This window comes from Melospiza georgiana, chromosome 18 (genome assembly GCF_028018845.1).
Source record: "Melospiza georgiana isolate bMelGeo1 chromosome 18, bMelGeo1.pri, whole genome shotgun sequence".
NCBI lineage: Eukaryota > Metazoa > Chordata > Aves > Passeriformes > Passerellidae > Melospiza > Melospiza georgiana.
In genome coordinates this window covers 10,109,957-10,123,299 of record NC_080447.1, presented here as the reverse complement: position 1 = coordinate 10,123,299, position 13,343 = coordinate 10,109,957, and the positions used below count along the sequence as shown (strand labels likewise).

The window sequence follows — 13,343 nt, the reverse complement described above, 5'->3', positions numbered from 1 at the left end:
CTGAGCCAGCTCAGGCATGTGGCAGCACTGGGAGTGAGGCTGTGCTAGTGCTAACATCTGCCCTTGCAATGGGGTGAGAATTAGGGCCCAGTGCACACATCTGGACTCTCATGTGGCCTCCTCCTCTTTCACTCAGAGCCTCCACTCTCCTCAAACCCACTCGTGAGGTTTGGTGCAGGGTTCTTAGAGTGTGGACACACAGGTTTGGCTCCCCCCACTCAGGACAGTCCTCCAAACACGTTCCCAGCAAGCCATGCTCCCTCAAACTCGTGCACATGCCCTCATGCCACGCTCTGGGGCACACAATGCCCCATCTATGCCATGCTCTCCACACCAGAGACCTGGGCCATGCCCTCACCAGTCTGGGACCTTCTGAGCCAAAAAACCACATTGCAATGTTGGTGCTATCTCAGGCAGCAGAGGAGACCTGGATCAGCTGTCACACAGCAGGCACAGGGCCAGTCCCTTTGGAAAGTTTAGCTCTGGATTGGATGACTTTTTCATCCCCAGAGGGGCTGCAGACTCAGCCTGTATCATGTTTCACATGGATCTCCTTCATCCTATCAGATGGTGCCTGCACATCCACGCTGCTGCCTGTGGCATTCAGTCTGTGTCCCCAGGGAGGGCTGCTCCCGACCCAGTTCAAGGTGCTAACTGGGACAGGGACAGCTGACTGGGACACAGGTGCTGAACCAGCAGGGACTGAAACCAGAGCAGAGCTACCAACACCCACAGCAGCTCTCAGCACGGTCTGCTCAAGGATGGCTGCCCACAACACTCTGCTGCTCTGAAAACACCTGGAGCTGGAGGATCTCCAAGTACTTTCTGTGTTGCCAGGGAGAGAAGCGTTACTGCTTCTGGGATAAGGGATTGCTTCATCCCAGCAAATCCATAATGGAGTTCCCCATCTCCACCCCACACTAACTTCTAACTGATGCTCAGTCCCAGCTCAGAGGAATCAGAAGCCCCAGCAGCAAACATGGGAAATTAAGTGATCCTTCTTCATTAGGCAACTTGCACCTTCAAAGCAGAAGCCCTGTACAGAGCAGAAATATCTCCCAAATGCTCCCAGCTAGGAATGAGTGGAGACACACATTGCAAATCCTCATTTCAGCATCTGGAACTGCTCCTTGCTTCTTCTCAGCTCTAGCAATTCTCTACAGGTCCTTGCTTACTCCAGCAGAAACTGGAATGTCACAGGAGCCCAAGGGAGCCAAATAGCCAGCTCTGCTTTTCACCAGCTCTTGCTGAAACCCTGATGCCACATCCAGAGCCCCAAGAGATCTGAGCTCTGTGCTACGGACCGCTGCACTCTCCCCAGCCACACTCCAGAATATACAGGATTACACTTTAAATATATTACCAGGAATTTTTCTTAAAAGATGGGTTTTGGTTTGCATTTAAGCTGAAATCTAACCCAGAGACAACCAGCTTTATATCATCTTTAAGTTACAGGCAAAAAATCAGCATGTGAGGTACTCCCTGGCTGCAGGAGTAGGATGAGCATGGAGTGGGCACAGGGTTGTTCCAAGTGTCACTGACCCCAGCATCACACACAGAAATACCTTCCTTCTGTTCCTTCCCAGTTTAAACTGAAAGGCTATTACTGCTGCCAAGAAATACAGCAGTTTCTTGGCATTTCTAAACCAGCTTTTCAGACTGACTGCAGGACCTGGCATCCTTGCTTCTGCTCTGCCTTGGCTGACATCTACCTTCAAAGCAGCAACTGTTGTCAGCCTATCACAAAATCTGTCAAATGACCGGGAGGATCAACAAGCTCCTCTGTAGTTCAACATCTGTGGCAGGAGCACTGGGAAGAGGCAGTGTGGGTATCAGTGAAATATGGAGCTGACAGTCTGGGTGAGGGCTGGAGGGTCTGCGTGGGGCCAGGGGGGACACAGCAACTTCTCAGCCCCACCACCCTGGGGCACCAGGCTGTAACCAGTGGCTTCCTGCAGGCTCTGGGGGAGGTTGTGCCCTGCAGCAGGAGCCAGGACAAGTCTCAGGGTGCTCAGCTTGCCTGCCTGCTCAGACCAATTCCCCGTATTCCCCTCTGGATGATCCTGGCTTTGCTTGTGGTCGCATTTTACTGTGTCTGAAAATCTTGCCAGTCACCCAGGATGGAAACAGAGTACCACATCTAAAAACATTGCACAAAGCTCAATTGAATCACACCATTCTGAGTGATTCTGAATTCTAATGCCTTTTTACTTTTCTAGGGTGGCTTAAAAGAGCCTGCTCTTTCACAAATCTAATTCTCTCTATGTGAACATTTGGATTTCCCCCCCCCACACAACACCTAATAAGTAATCAAATAATCTCAGTGAACTTTGTTTCATCCAGCTTTCAGCAGAGAACATACTGCTGCCCTCAAGGGAACCCAGGATATGTATTTATTGGATTTTTTTTTTTGCTTCAAATCATTATTTAATCAAGATGAGGGGGGAGCAGAAATGAAGCACTCACTCATATTCCAGACTGTAATTCCAAGTGCAATCCCAGACCAAGAGGCAGCGCAGACTAATAGGTTACAAAAATACAATCACTGCTCTTCTTCCAATTAAACTGCACAGCTCCATTTACTGTGCCACAAACAGCCCCGGGGCGAGAGACGACAACGCTCAAAGTTGTCTCAGCCATGCGGGGACAGCAGAGTGGCACAGCCTCACTCAGAGCTGCAGGATTTCATCCCTGGGCCTTTTTTCTCCTGTTTCGCAACTCACTTCAAAGCAGAGTTAATTTCTCTTTCAGAGGGGCATAACGTCTGCTTTTCTCTCTTTTTGCAGGCACTGTGCTAATGAAAGGAGTGAAACACTTGTGTGGGTGACCCCGGCCAGCATCTGCCAGCGCCGCCGGCGCGGGGCCAGCACCTGCTGGGGCTGCCCTGGGGCTCCTCCGCCTGCCAGGGCCGGGGGACACGGCCTCACCTCTGAAAGCCTACCCCAGCCGAAAAGCCAACTCTGACTGAGTACAAAAACCAGAAGTTCTGTAGGAATTCAGTATTTTGGCATACTTATGAGTCCCTGACTCAAGGAACACTGAGTGGGAAGATCCCCCTTTTTTTGGATGGATGGGGAGTTCAGGGTGAGGCTTTCTGTGCCACAGAGCAGGGAGGCAATGGCACAGCTGTCCCTGCAAGCCCTGAGCTTGGGTTATTTGGGACTGGATGGTGACACTGCTGAGCAGCCTGGCTCACTAATACACTGCTGGGGTAAACTCCAGAGAATGCCAAGCAAAGGTTTGTTTCTTTTCAAGGATCTTTTTAGCCTGCTGGGGTGCTGGCATTGTATCCCCACCTCGGCTTGAGCCAGGCTGGCACTGCTTTGGAGCAAGGGTTTGTCCTCCATCACCTCTTTTTGGTACCTGGTGCACAGCCCAGCCCTTCAATGGATACAGGCAATGATCCTTTCCCTCCAGCTGCTGCTCCCAGCACTGAGCTGTGCATTTGTCACACAATAACCAGGGGTAACCTCGTCCCTCGGCTGGGAGGGAAAAACAGGAAAAGGGAAAAAAGAGTACAACTTCCATATTTATAGGTTTTGCCTTTCTGCTCTTGAAGGGCCCTGTCTGCTGTCAAAAATATACTGCCTAGCACTCAAAAGAATCGTTTTTCCTATGTAAGCCAAAACCCAGGCTAGAAAACAGCAGCAGCAAGCTACCATAAGGTTTCCCCCGCCTTCCAGCACACTCTATCCCAGTCCCTGCACAGCATTTCCCCATTCTACCTTCCTGCAGACACAAGCACAAAGACAAACAGCATCATTTGGGCCAGCTGTACCCCACTGAGCTTCACTGGAAATCTGGCTCAAGCCTGTGATAATTTGTGGCATCACAAATGAGTTACAGTGAAAGCAAAGGAGCTGGCAAGGAAAGTGTGTGCACGGTGCAGTTATCTTCATCAGCAACAACAAAGGCAATTAGATCCGTGCCCTGCAGGTATTTATATTGCACTGCTAAAGGAAAGCAGGGTGGCACAGTCATCCATCTGTGTCGGTGTGGAATAAAGTGCCTGCAGCTGGGCAGGGGTATTCTGCACAGAAATAAATGCTGCACATTACCCACAGCCTCTCTGTGCCTGCTGAGGCACAGGCCCACAATCCTGCTCTCCACAGGTGCCTCTTGCTGCTGCACGGGATCAAAGGAGGAGGAGAGGGAGAAGCTTGGAAATTCACTGCCATAAAGAAAAGTAGCAGGGAACTTCGAGGTGTTTCTGCATGTGTACATGCATGTGTGGGTGCATCAGCTTTTGCATAAAGAGGGAAAGAAGCAGCAAGGTAGATGCATAGGCAGGGCATTGTTTTGTGTGCTTTATTCCCCAGCAGTTCCAAGCAGACCTAGTTAGAAATTGTGGCTGTTTCATTACAAAGGAATGAAGACAAATAGGGTGGGGAGGATAGCAGAATTTACCACAAAGCACTTCAAATTTTCAGAAGCAAAATAATGTAGAATAAAAACATCTTGAAAAGCAAAGCCTTTGTTTTGGAAGTGCTACAGCATTATTTCATATTTCCCTGTATCTCTGTGTATTTTTCCCTGATCCTCCTTGGACAGCCCCTTTTCTATGGAGATATGACAGTGCATCTCCCTAGGTAAGGATGGTTTGGTTTGGAAGCCTGTGCCAGATGGAAGGATAGGGAGTGTAACATACCAGCTCTCACAGAGGACTGAAACATGGCATTTTTGAATCCTAAATCTGATTTTTTTCACAAAATCCTTTTTCTCCAGCCTTTTTTTTTTTTTTTTTTTTAATATATGATCAACATATTCTGCAAGAGCACATTTTCATTTCAGGCTGCTCTCAAAGTCTGACAGAACGAAGCTTATTCATAGAACAACCATTTAACTCATGAAAAGGAAAGGCTTCAAAGGGTTGTGTATAGTCATTAATAAATGAGACTAAAGGTTCCCATTCCATTTTTCTCTTGCCAGTTTTGAGTACATGATATTTAATGACCTTATTCAGCAAAATTTCAGGGGCAGCTCTTAACCAGGGGCTTCAATTTGAACAAGTGCTTAAATGTGCTCTTGAATGGTGTCCCAAGAGAATGTACTTCTTTTGGGGACAGGAGGACAGTAGTGGCTTTCATGAGTCATTATGCCTTTTAGTCATTAAAGTATTTGCCTAAGTTATTAACCCTTACTAGAAAGAATACAGAAGTATCCTGATGACTTTGCATCCACCCCCTGCATCTGGAACTATCAAGCTCTTGTCTTTCCTTCCCTGCAGCTTTTCCATTTGCTTCACTCATTTACCTCGAGTGAAGCAAAATGGAAAAACAAGTGCAGGATGCTTGAGTTTAGCTCATTTTAAAGCTTTTAAAATTTTAAATGAGAGTTTATTCTTTCTCAGGAAACAGAACAGCTGGCAGTTGGCCTCACAGGACTTAGGAAGCCTGGCTTCCGAGAGAGGAAACCTAGCACTAATTAAAAACTAGGCTTAGGCTCAAAAGCATTTATGAAAAATACACTGCTTGAACTCAACAACACCCTGGTGACATGATGCAGTCTTTGGCTCACTGTTTTTTTTTGGGGGGGGGGGGGGAGGAGCTCTGAGCTCAGCAACACCCCCAGTTCATGACAATGAGCTCCATACCTTGTTTTTCTTCCTGTGCGTGTGCGTGCACACACCGGCGTGTGGTGTGAGGTTCTGCTCTCCAGGCTGCCTTATAAGGCTTTACAAGCAGTGACTCACATGGCCCCACACGCTCTATAACGAGAGCAAATATGCATATCTATAATGTTGAGAGACAGCTTGTGCCTGTCTGTACCCACGTACAATCCCTGGGTATTTTGATCGGCACGCTGTCTGTGTGGGTGAGTGGGTAGAGTCTCTCCTCTTGCTGGCACCACCTCTCTCCTATCTGATGTAGCTCCTGCGTGTGGCTGAGCTATTTCCAACTGATGACTGGGCCTAAAGGAGAAAACAACTTTGGGGCTTGGAGGACTCTAGTCAAAACACCTCTAGCATTACACATCCACACGTGTGACTATCAGATCCTGCACTACCTCCAGTCCTATGCAGCAATTTCTCTCTCCAGAGTGCCTATCTGATACCAACACCACAGTCAGGGCATCACACCTCTGCTTTACTGCTGCCAGGAACAAAGGGGAAGCATGCCACAGAAAAGAAAGACTGATATCAATCTCTATCTAATATTTCTCTCCATCTCTTGCTCCCTCAATTCATGTATTATATCATCTCTTTCTGTGTATATGGAAAAACATCCCAAGGCACTGAGCCTGATTTTACCCTCAGATGCACATGCAGTTCCCATTAGCATCAATGAGGGCTGCTCATAACTTCCAAATTTGGCCCCTGGGCTTGTCAGTCCAGAGAAACAGTCATCTTAGAAGGATCCTGATAGTCAGAAAACATCCCATGCCAATAATCACCAGCTCATTAAATGTAAATGTTCCTTCTGTATATGTTTGATACCCTTTTTCAGCCTGAAGGACTAAACTTTTGGACGTAAAGACCAGTGAAATAAGTTCACATCCAGCTGAGCAAAGACTGCATAACAAACTCTTCCCTTTAAAATATCGTTTCTGGAGGCCACTTTTTTTTTTTTTTTTTTTTTTTTTTTTTTTTTTTTTTTTTTTTTGTTAAATGTCCTCAATTCATTATTCATAGGCTAAAGACTTTTCAAGTTTTCCCCCTCTCCAGCCCCACCCTTGGTGTGAAAGTGCTGAAGGAAGGAATGACTTTACATACATTGGAAAACAGCACCATGAATTAATAATACAGTTTAACCAAGTTCGTCTAACATCACTATAATTGAGTTATAAAAATTTCATATCAGAGTTCTTGCCCAGATTCCTCTGGCTAGTTCAAGCAAAGAAGGACAGTGTGTAATACTTACTACTTCCTTAGAAGACAGGAAGCTGTAGAGTGGGAGGGTTTGGCTGGCTTTTTGACTGGCCTGAACCTCTGCAGAGGAGCTTCTCTTTGCTGTGATCTTTGAATGGTGCCAGGAGCGCCTTCGCCGTGTTTTACGCCCTTCCTCCCGAGACCTGGCTCTGTGCCTCCAGGAGACAGGAACACCAAAACGTTATTCCTTAGGATTGCACTAGTGCCCTTTCCCAGCTCCACACCAACCCTCTGCAGGTCTGTGCTAGGGCTCTGCGTATGGGAGACCGTCCTTCCACATGACTGCTCTGTGGAGTCATGAGGGAGAGAAAAGGGATGTTTTGCTTTTCTACTTTAAAAGAAAAATAATAATTTTGCATCCAGGCTTTGGACCTTAACCTCAAATTTCAGTTCCAGTGCATGATTTTATGGTGGCTCGAGGCAAGCCATGACCTTCCTGCACCATAGAATGTTCCTATGGTGACACACCTCCAAGAGAAAACACACTCTGCTCTTGCATGAGCACCCCTCCAATTACCGATTGCATTCCTCCCCCCACTGATCCTCAGCTTTTCATAAGAAAATTCCCAGTACTTAGGAGGAGTGAAGTAGGAGAGTGGGGGTGGGCTGTTCAAGTGCTTTCAGAGAACATGAAAAATGAAATTATTATGTGTATAAATGACTTGCTATTGCAGCAATGCTGGGTCTAGCACCAGCATCCACTTAGCCGGCCCCAGGATGCATCTGTCATCCAGAGGAGAGATTTTAATCAGGTCAAAGACAATGACTACAGATTGCCATAGGCAAGTATATTTCCATTGCTAAGACCATGTTTAAGGGTTTCCTGGGACATCAGCAGTACAAAACCCTTGGGCTGGGGAAGGGACACTGGACTGGAATCAGCTGTCATGGGCTGAGCATCAGCAATGGGGATTAGAAGTGACTGTCAGATCAAAAAGCTGTAGCCACTGCTTCCTGAGGCAAAACCCTTCCATGGCCGAGACCACAAACAGCTCAGCCCCCAGCGTGGCACTGCTGCTGCCAGAATGGGAAGTGGCTGTGCACAGAGAGCCTGGGGGTCACACAGGCTGTGGCAGCCACATCCTTGAGCCCAGCAGGCAGTCTGAGGACCCTGAGCTCGGGAGCAGTGCTGTTACCTGCTCCGGCAGCTGGGGGAGTGGGAGTCGGAGCTCTCTGAGCGAGAGTGGCAGTGCCGATGCCGATGGGATTTCCGGGTGCGCCCACGAGAGCTTTAAGAAGCAGAGAAAGAAAACCAGCATTAGGTTAGCAAGTGAGGGATGCAAGAGCCAGCAGCTGAAGGCTGAGGTCGATAATGTTCAAATCAGAAGGGAGGTATGCCTTTTAAACCGAAGAGATTGGTGTGTGAAACGTGGCACAGAACATCAAGGCATGAGAAATTCTCCATCCTTTCATTGCTGCAGTGACATCTTCCTGAGATCTCTGCTAGCATTTTACACACAAGCTATTAGAGGTTGGCTCTGTAGCATGCTGGGGGAAGATTTGTGGACAAGCATGTGGGAGTGCAGCAGCCAGCACCAAGACTTTAAAGAGCCATGTGCTTGTCTTTCATCCTGCAGCCTACCCTGTAACAGCCAGGCAACTGCCCAAGACCTTCCTGCTGCTGAGCCTTGGGGGAAGCACCATCTCTGTGTGCAACCCATCACAAAACTCCAGCCCTCTCCCTAGTCCTTGTTAAAAAGCAAGTGCAGAAGGACAAGCTCCAAGTGACAGAGTTCACTCAGCAGCAGCCAGCCTTCCCCACCCTCTCCAGGTGGGAGCATTTAGCCAGTCCTGTGGGCAGTTCTCATGGATGCTGCACAAAGTGCAGCTCTCCTAAGCACAGCCTGCCTTGTGCACAGTTCCTGCTTGAGAGACAGGACCATTTCCCTGGCTTCTGACAGGTGCCCAGTCACTGCCGCTGCCTTTTCTGGCAGGGCCTGAGGACAGTCCTCAGCAAACTGTGTGCAGGGGACAGAGGGCTTGCTGCAGTTCCTTTGCACCACCAGGCTATTTCTCATGGATTACCTGGCCCTGTTACCTAAGGGCTGTAGTTGTCCATGCCAACAGCTGAAGTCCTGGGTGCAGAAAGCAGGGTGACATGGGTGACAGGCTAGCTGCCACCTTCTGTGTCCCACCCCTCCCATCTTTGTTCACCACAGCAGTTAATTTAGGTCTGGAAGCGTTTCCATCTGCTCAGGCTGGCATGGCTGTGCCAGCAGGCAAAGCTAACTGTGGGTGAGCTGGTGGGAACAGACTGACTTCATGGCCACACAACACAGGCTCTGACAGCACAAATACAACCTGCTTGGACAGCATTTAGCAACTTGCTGGTAGAAAAACTCAGCAAATAATTGCTTGAGAACAGCAAATCTCCCTTAAGACAAAAGGGCAACCTCCAGGGCAATTCCTTCAACTCTGCTTGGCTGTTTTCTTTGATGCCTTTCACACCCAATGATTCTGTTTTTCTTAAACTTTGCATTTTGGGATCCTCCTTTCTTATTTCCATACAGCTAAAATCAGCAGCACTGAACATCTTTCACTCATATGGTGGATTTGTGTGAAAATCCCTGTGTTTGCCCTTCACCCCCTGCTCCAGTCCCTCCAATCTGTCTTCCCTTCCTGCAGAAAGGAAAGCTGGTGCTGTGTGTTTTAGATAGCCAGTTGCTCGATGCAAAGATAAGTCAAAGCAGTGTGATTATAAAAAACCCTCATGGGATCCATCTGATCCACGCCTGGGAGCAAAAGATTTGCAGAAACTGGGAGTGGCTGAGCTCTGATTTGCCAGCAGAAAAATGAAGCTAAAATGCCTTGGGGCTGGTTTATCCCCCAAGAGCAATTCCAGCAGCTCTGGTTCCCTGAGGTCAGGGCACACCAGCAGGACATGGATCTGAGCTTTAACTGCATGGTTAGGCTGGGGAGATGCCTCCTTTTACAGATAACCTAGGGAGCCTCTCTTTTGCCACTGAGGTTCCTAGGTGCAGGGCAGCCCAGCTTGAGGGGAAACTGAGCTGAAACTGTGCCATTTAATGTGCAGAAGTCTTACTGAAAAGGAGACTGGCTTTCTGCATGCAATGGAGATGGCCTGTGAGGCAGTATCACAAGGCCCAGCAAAGCTAATCAGGGGGTCAGTGACCAAGGTTCAGCCCCGAGACTGTGACCTTGCTCTGAAAGCAGGTCAGAAGTCACAAGTTGCAGTTCCCAGAGGACAGAGAATGAAGGGAAAACCAGAAGCAGCTTACAGTCCTAAGGAACAGTTCTTCCTTCCAGTCCTGAGGAACCCCATTTCATACCATGCCCCTCAATCATGTGCCCCACAGATTGTGCTCTGCTAACACTCCAGGGCTGAACCTCAACTCCAGATTTTTGCAAACTCCATCCCCCTCCAAGCAATCCCTTCTCTTCTCTTTGACCCCATTCAGACCCTTGGCTGTATTGTATCTCATGGGTAGGTCCTAATGCAACCTCCTAGAGCAGCAAACCAGGAGTTGCTGAGGCCCTTCCCACAAGGGTGTGCCAGCCTGCCCTTTTGGCAGGACAGTGTTCAGCCTCTCATGCTGCCCCCACCAGAAAAGCTGGAGCCTTTTCTCTGGACGGGGTGGACAAGACTCTGCACATCCGTGCAAGATACACAAAGTACACAAAGAGGTGTCACAAAAGAAAGGCAGAGGAAAGATCTCCAGCCTCTACAAGCCCTTTTCCATTCCAGCAAAACCAGAATTGCTGGTTTTAGCTTCAAAATAATCGTGAGAAATCATTAGAGTTGTGCCACATGTGTTAGCTCCAGGGGCCCCACCACATCAAGCACTTCCTAGCCCCACACTGTGCAGGCAGGGCAGAGAACTCCATGAACCACTACTTACTGTTTTTTGTGTTTTCTTTCTTCCTTTCTCTTACTTTTGGGGCTTGAAGAACTAAATAAGAAATGGCTAATTAATTCGGAGATTTCTGTTCTGATAAAAAGCTGCACAATCACACAATCAATGTTACAGCTCAGTTGCCCAAGAGCATGCAGTAAAAATGAAAGGCATTCATGGTTGTCACAGCACAGGGGGTCTGAGTGTCTGCTGACAAAACTGCTTCATGGGCTTGGCCAAAGCCCTCAAAGGGATCAGCCAACTTGGCGACTTTGCCTTTTTCCATAGAGAAAATGAGTATTTCTTGATAATGTATACACAGATACTGGAATCAGAACTCTTCCAGTCCACACCTGGGGAGTCACTGACCCCAAAACCACATGGAATGGGGGAGACCCAAGGGGATTCCACAAGGAAAAACAGAAGAAATGTCCTCTGCTCCCAATCAGTGAACATCAACCTTGAAAAGACCATTAAACTCTTATTTCTAAGGGACCACCCACACTTGCTCAACTCTTACCTGTGCCTTCTCTTCTTTGATGACAACCTGCAAGACACAAATATGTACACTGAATACAGGGTCTCACAAAATTGGAAATTTGAGTCCAAGTCAATGTGTTTAGGCTCAGACTGAGCACTGAGAGAAGACCTCAGGCAGCACCTGGGCAGAATGGTCCTGCCTCTCCTTTAGGCAGCTGGGTGAGGGAGCAGCTAAAAAATACTGGTTTGCAGTATTTCCCTACTAGTAACTGAGAACATGGTCCTCAGGATAACAAGTCTTTAGAGAGATCAGATACATCCCCTGTCTCTGGTGGGTCCTTTTTCTCTGCTACTGCCTCCAGTTTTGCACTGCATGTAGAGGTGGGCCCATTCCCTGGTTTTCTGTATGAAAGACCAAATAGCAGGCAAGGGAAAAATCTTCTCTGTGTAACTCCAGAGCAGCCTCACAGCCAAACCAGCATCATGGCTCTGTCTTGCCTCCTGGAGCACCATTGGGATGACATAGGAGACACCTAAATGGCTACCAAGGGTTCAAAGCCACAGTCTCTGACCCCGGACTTCCATCAGAAGATGGCATCCACAAAAGAGCATAAGAATTCCTCCTTGGGAAGAAAGTCTTTTAGAGAAGTTCCTATATCTTTGTCTCTCCTTCTCCCTTGCTCTTTGGAGATTCAAGCTCAACTTTTCACCCTGTTATTCCCTTTTGGTAGCTTCTCTCTTTCGTTCAATATATTATAAATACATGAACCTTCTTAGGGAGATGGAATCCACTGTTCTCATCAAATATTGGTTTAACAGCTGAGAGAAAACAGTGAAATATTTGCAATTTTAAAATTTAATCATGCTCTTTGAATTAAAAATGGACTTCAGAAGGGGAAGGTGGAAACAGTCACTGGGGCTGGGAGAGGAGATTGGGATGTGGGTGTGGGGAGTTGGTCTGAGCCGTTTTCTGGTCCTGACACTCTCTGTAGGCTGGGGAGGGCTGGGGAGGAAGGGATGGGGACCAGCACAAGCCCTGAGCACTGATCCCACTGGCATTCCAGAGCATGGACACATGTGAATAGGACAGCAAGGACAGCAGGCTGAGGCTCCACAGACCTCTCAGTGATTTGGCTTGTCCACCTCTGTGTGTCCACACCCCAACAGTTCACGTTTCTCTGTTTGCACTGGGTGGACACCCCATTCCATGCCCTCCTAGCCTAGAGGGACTCGGGCTATGCCTCCTCTTGGCAGTGGTCAGAGACTCGTACCTCTCTGCCCACTGGGACCAACAGCTGCCCAGGCAGCAGTGCCTTCCACCCCTTCTCCAAACCCCCAAAAGCCATTGCATCTTCAAGGAAAAAAATACCTGGTTTTTTTTCGCTTCTTGGAGCTTTTCTTCTTCTTCTTCTTCACAGGTGAAGGGCTGTAGGAGGGAGACCTGAGGGAGGACAGAGAGGCATTAGGGGACTACAGGGCTGCTCACAGCCATGCTGGCCACCCCAACACTCACCCCACCACCAGTGGCATCTCCAGGGCAGAGAGTGGCTGGGGGTCCTGGTAGGAGCAGGATGGGCCGAGGGATGGACCCAGGGATGAGCCTCAACCCAGCTCTGCCACCCTGAGGGGAGGGCAAGAAGATGGCTGCTCCTTCCTGGGCTGTGGAACCCCCAGGCCTCATTCCTCCATCTTACACTGACCCTTTTCCCTCATACCCAGCCAAGGGCTGCCCTTCCCGTCCCCTCACACTGCCATGGCTCCCTCACGATGCTCTTCCCTCACACCCAGCTAAGGGCTGCCCTGCCTGCCTCTCATGCCGCCATGGCTCCCTTGTGACCCTCCTCCTTCACACCCAGCCAAGGGCTGCCCTTCCTGTCCCCTACCACCACCATGGCTCCCTCATGACCCTCTCCCCTCACATCCAGCTAAGGGCTGCCCTGTCTGTCCCTCACACTGCCATGGCTCTCGCATGATCCTCTTCCCTCACATCCAGCCAATAGCTGGCCTGCGTGTCCCTCACGCCGCCATGGCTCCCTCATGCCACCATGGCTCCCTCACACCCAGCCAAGGGCTGCCCTGCCCGTCCCCTCACACCGCCATGGCTCCCTCACACCCAGCCAAGGGCTGCCCTGTCTGTCCCC

The 13,343-nt window shown here is 49.0% G+C and overlaps 1 protein-coding gene across 3 annotated transcripts in view; it reads right to left on the bottom strand.

The window, feature by feature from the left end:
- The window catches only part of SRRM4 (serine/arginine repetitive matrix 4), a 45,283-nt gene that overhangs the window by 11,303 nt on the left and 20,637 nt on the right, over positions 1–13,343 (bottom strand). Inside the window, exons 4-8 of one of the 3 annotated variants that reach the window (XM_058036770.1) lie at positions 12,572–12,643; positions 11,243–11,269; positions 10,729–10,779; positions 8,005–8,097; positions 6,861–7,023 (exon numbers count right to left, since the gene is read on the bottom strand). In XM_058036770.1, coding sequence (XP_057892753.1) covers positions 6,861–7,023; positions 8,005–8,097; positions 10,729–10,779; positions 11,243–11,269; positions 12,572–12,643 — 406 coding nt within the window. The remainder of the gene's footprint in view (positions 1–6,860; positions 7,024–8,004; positions 8,098–10,728; positions 10,780–11,242; positions 11,270–12,571; positions 12,644–13,343) is intronic. The other 2 variants (XM_058036771.1, XM_058036773.1) reach the window with 2 other exon arrangements.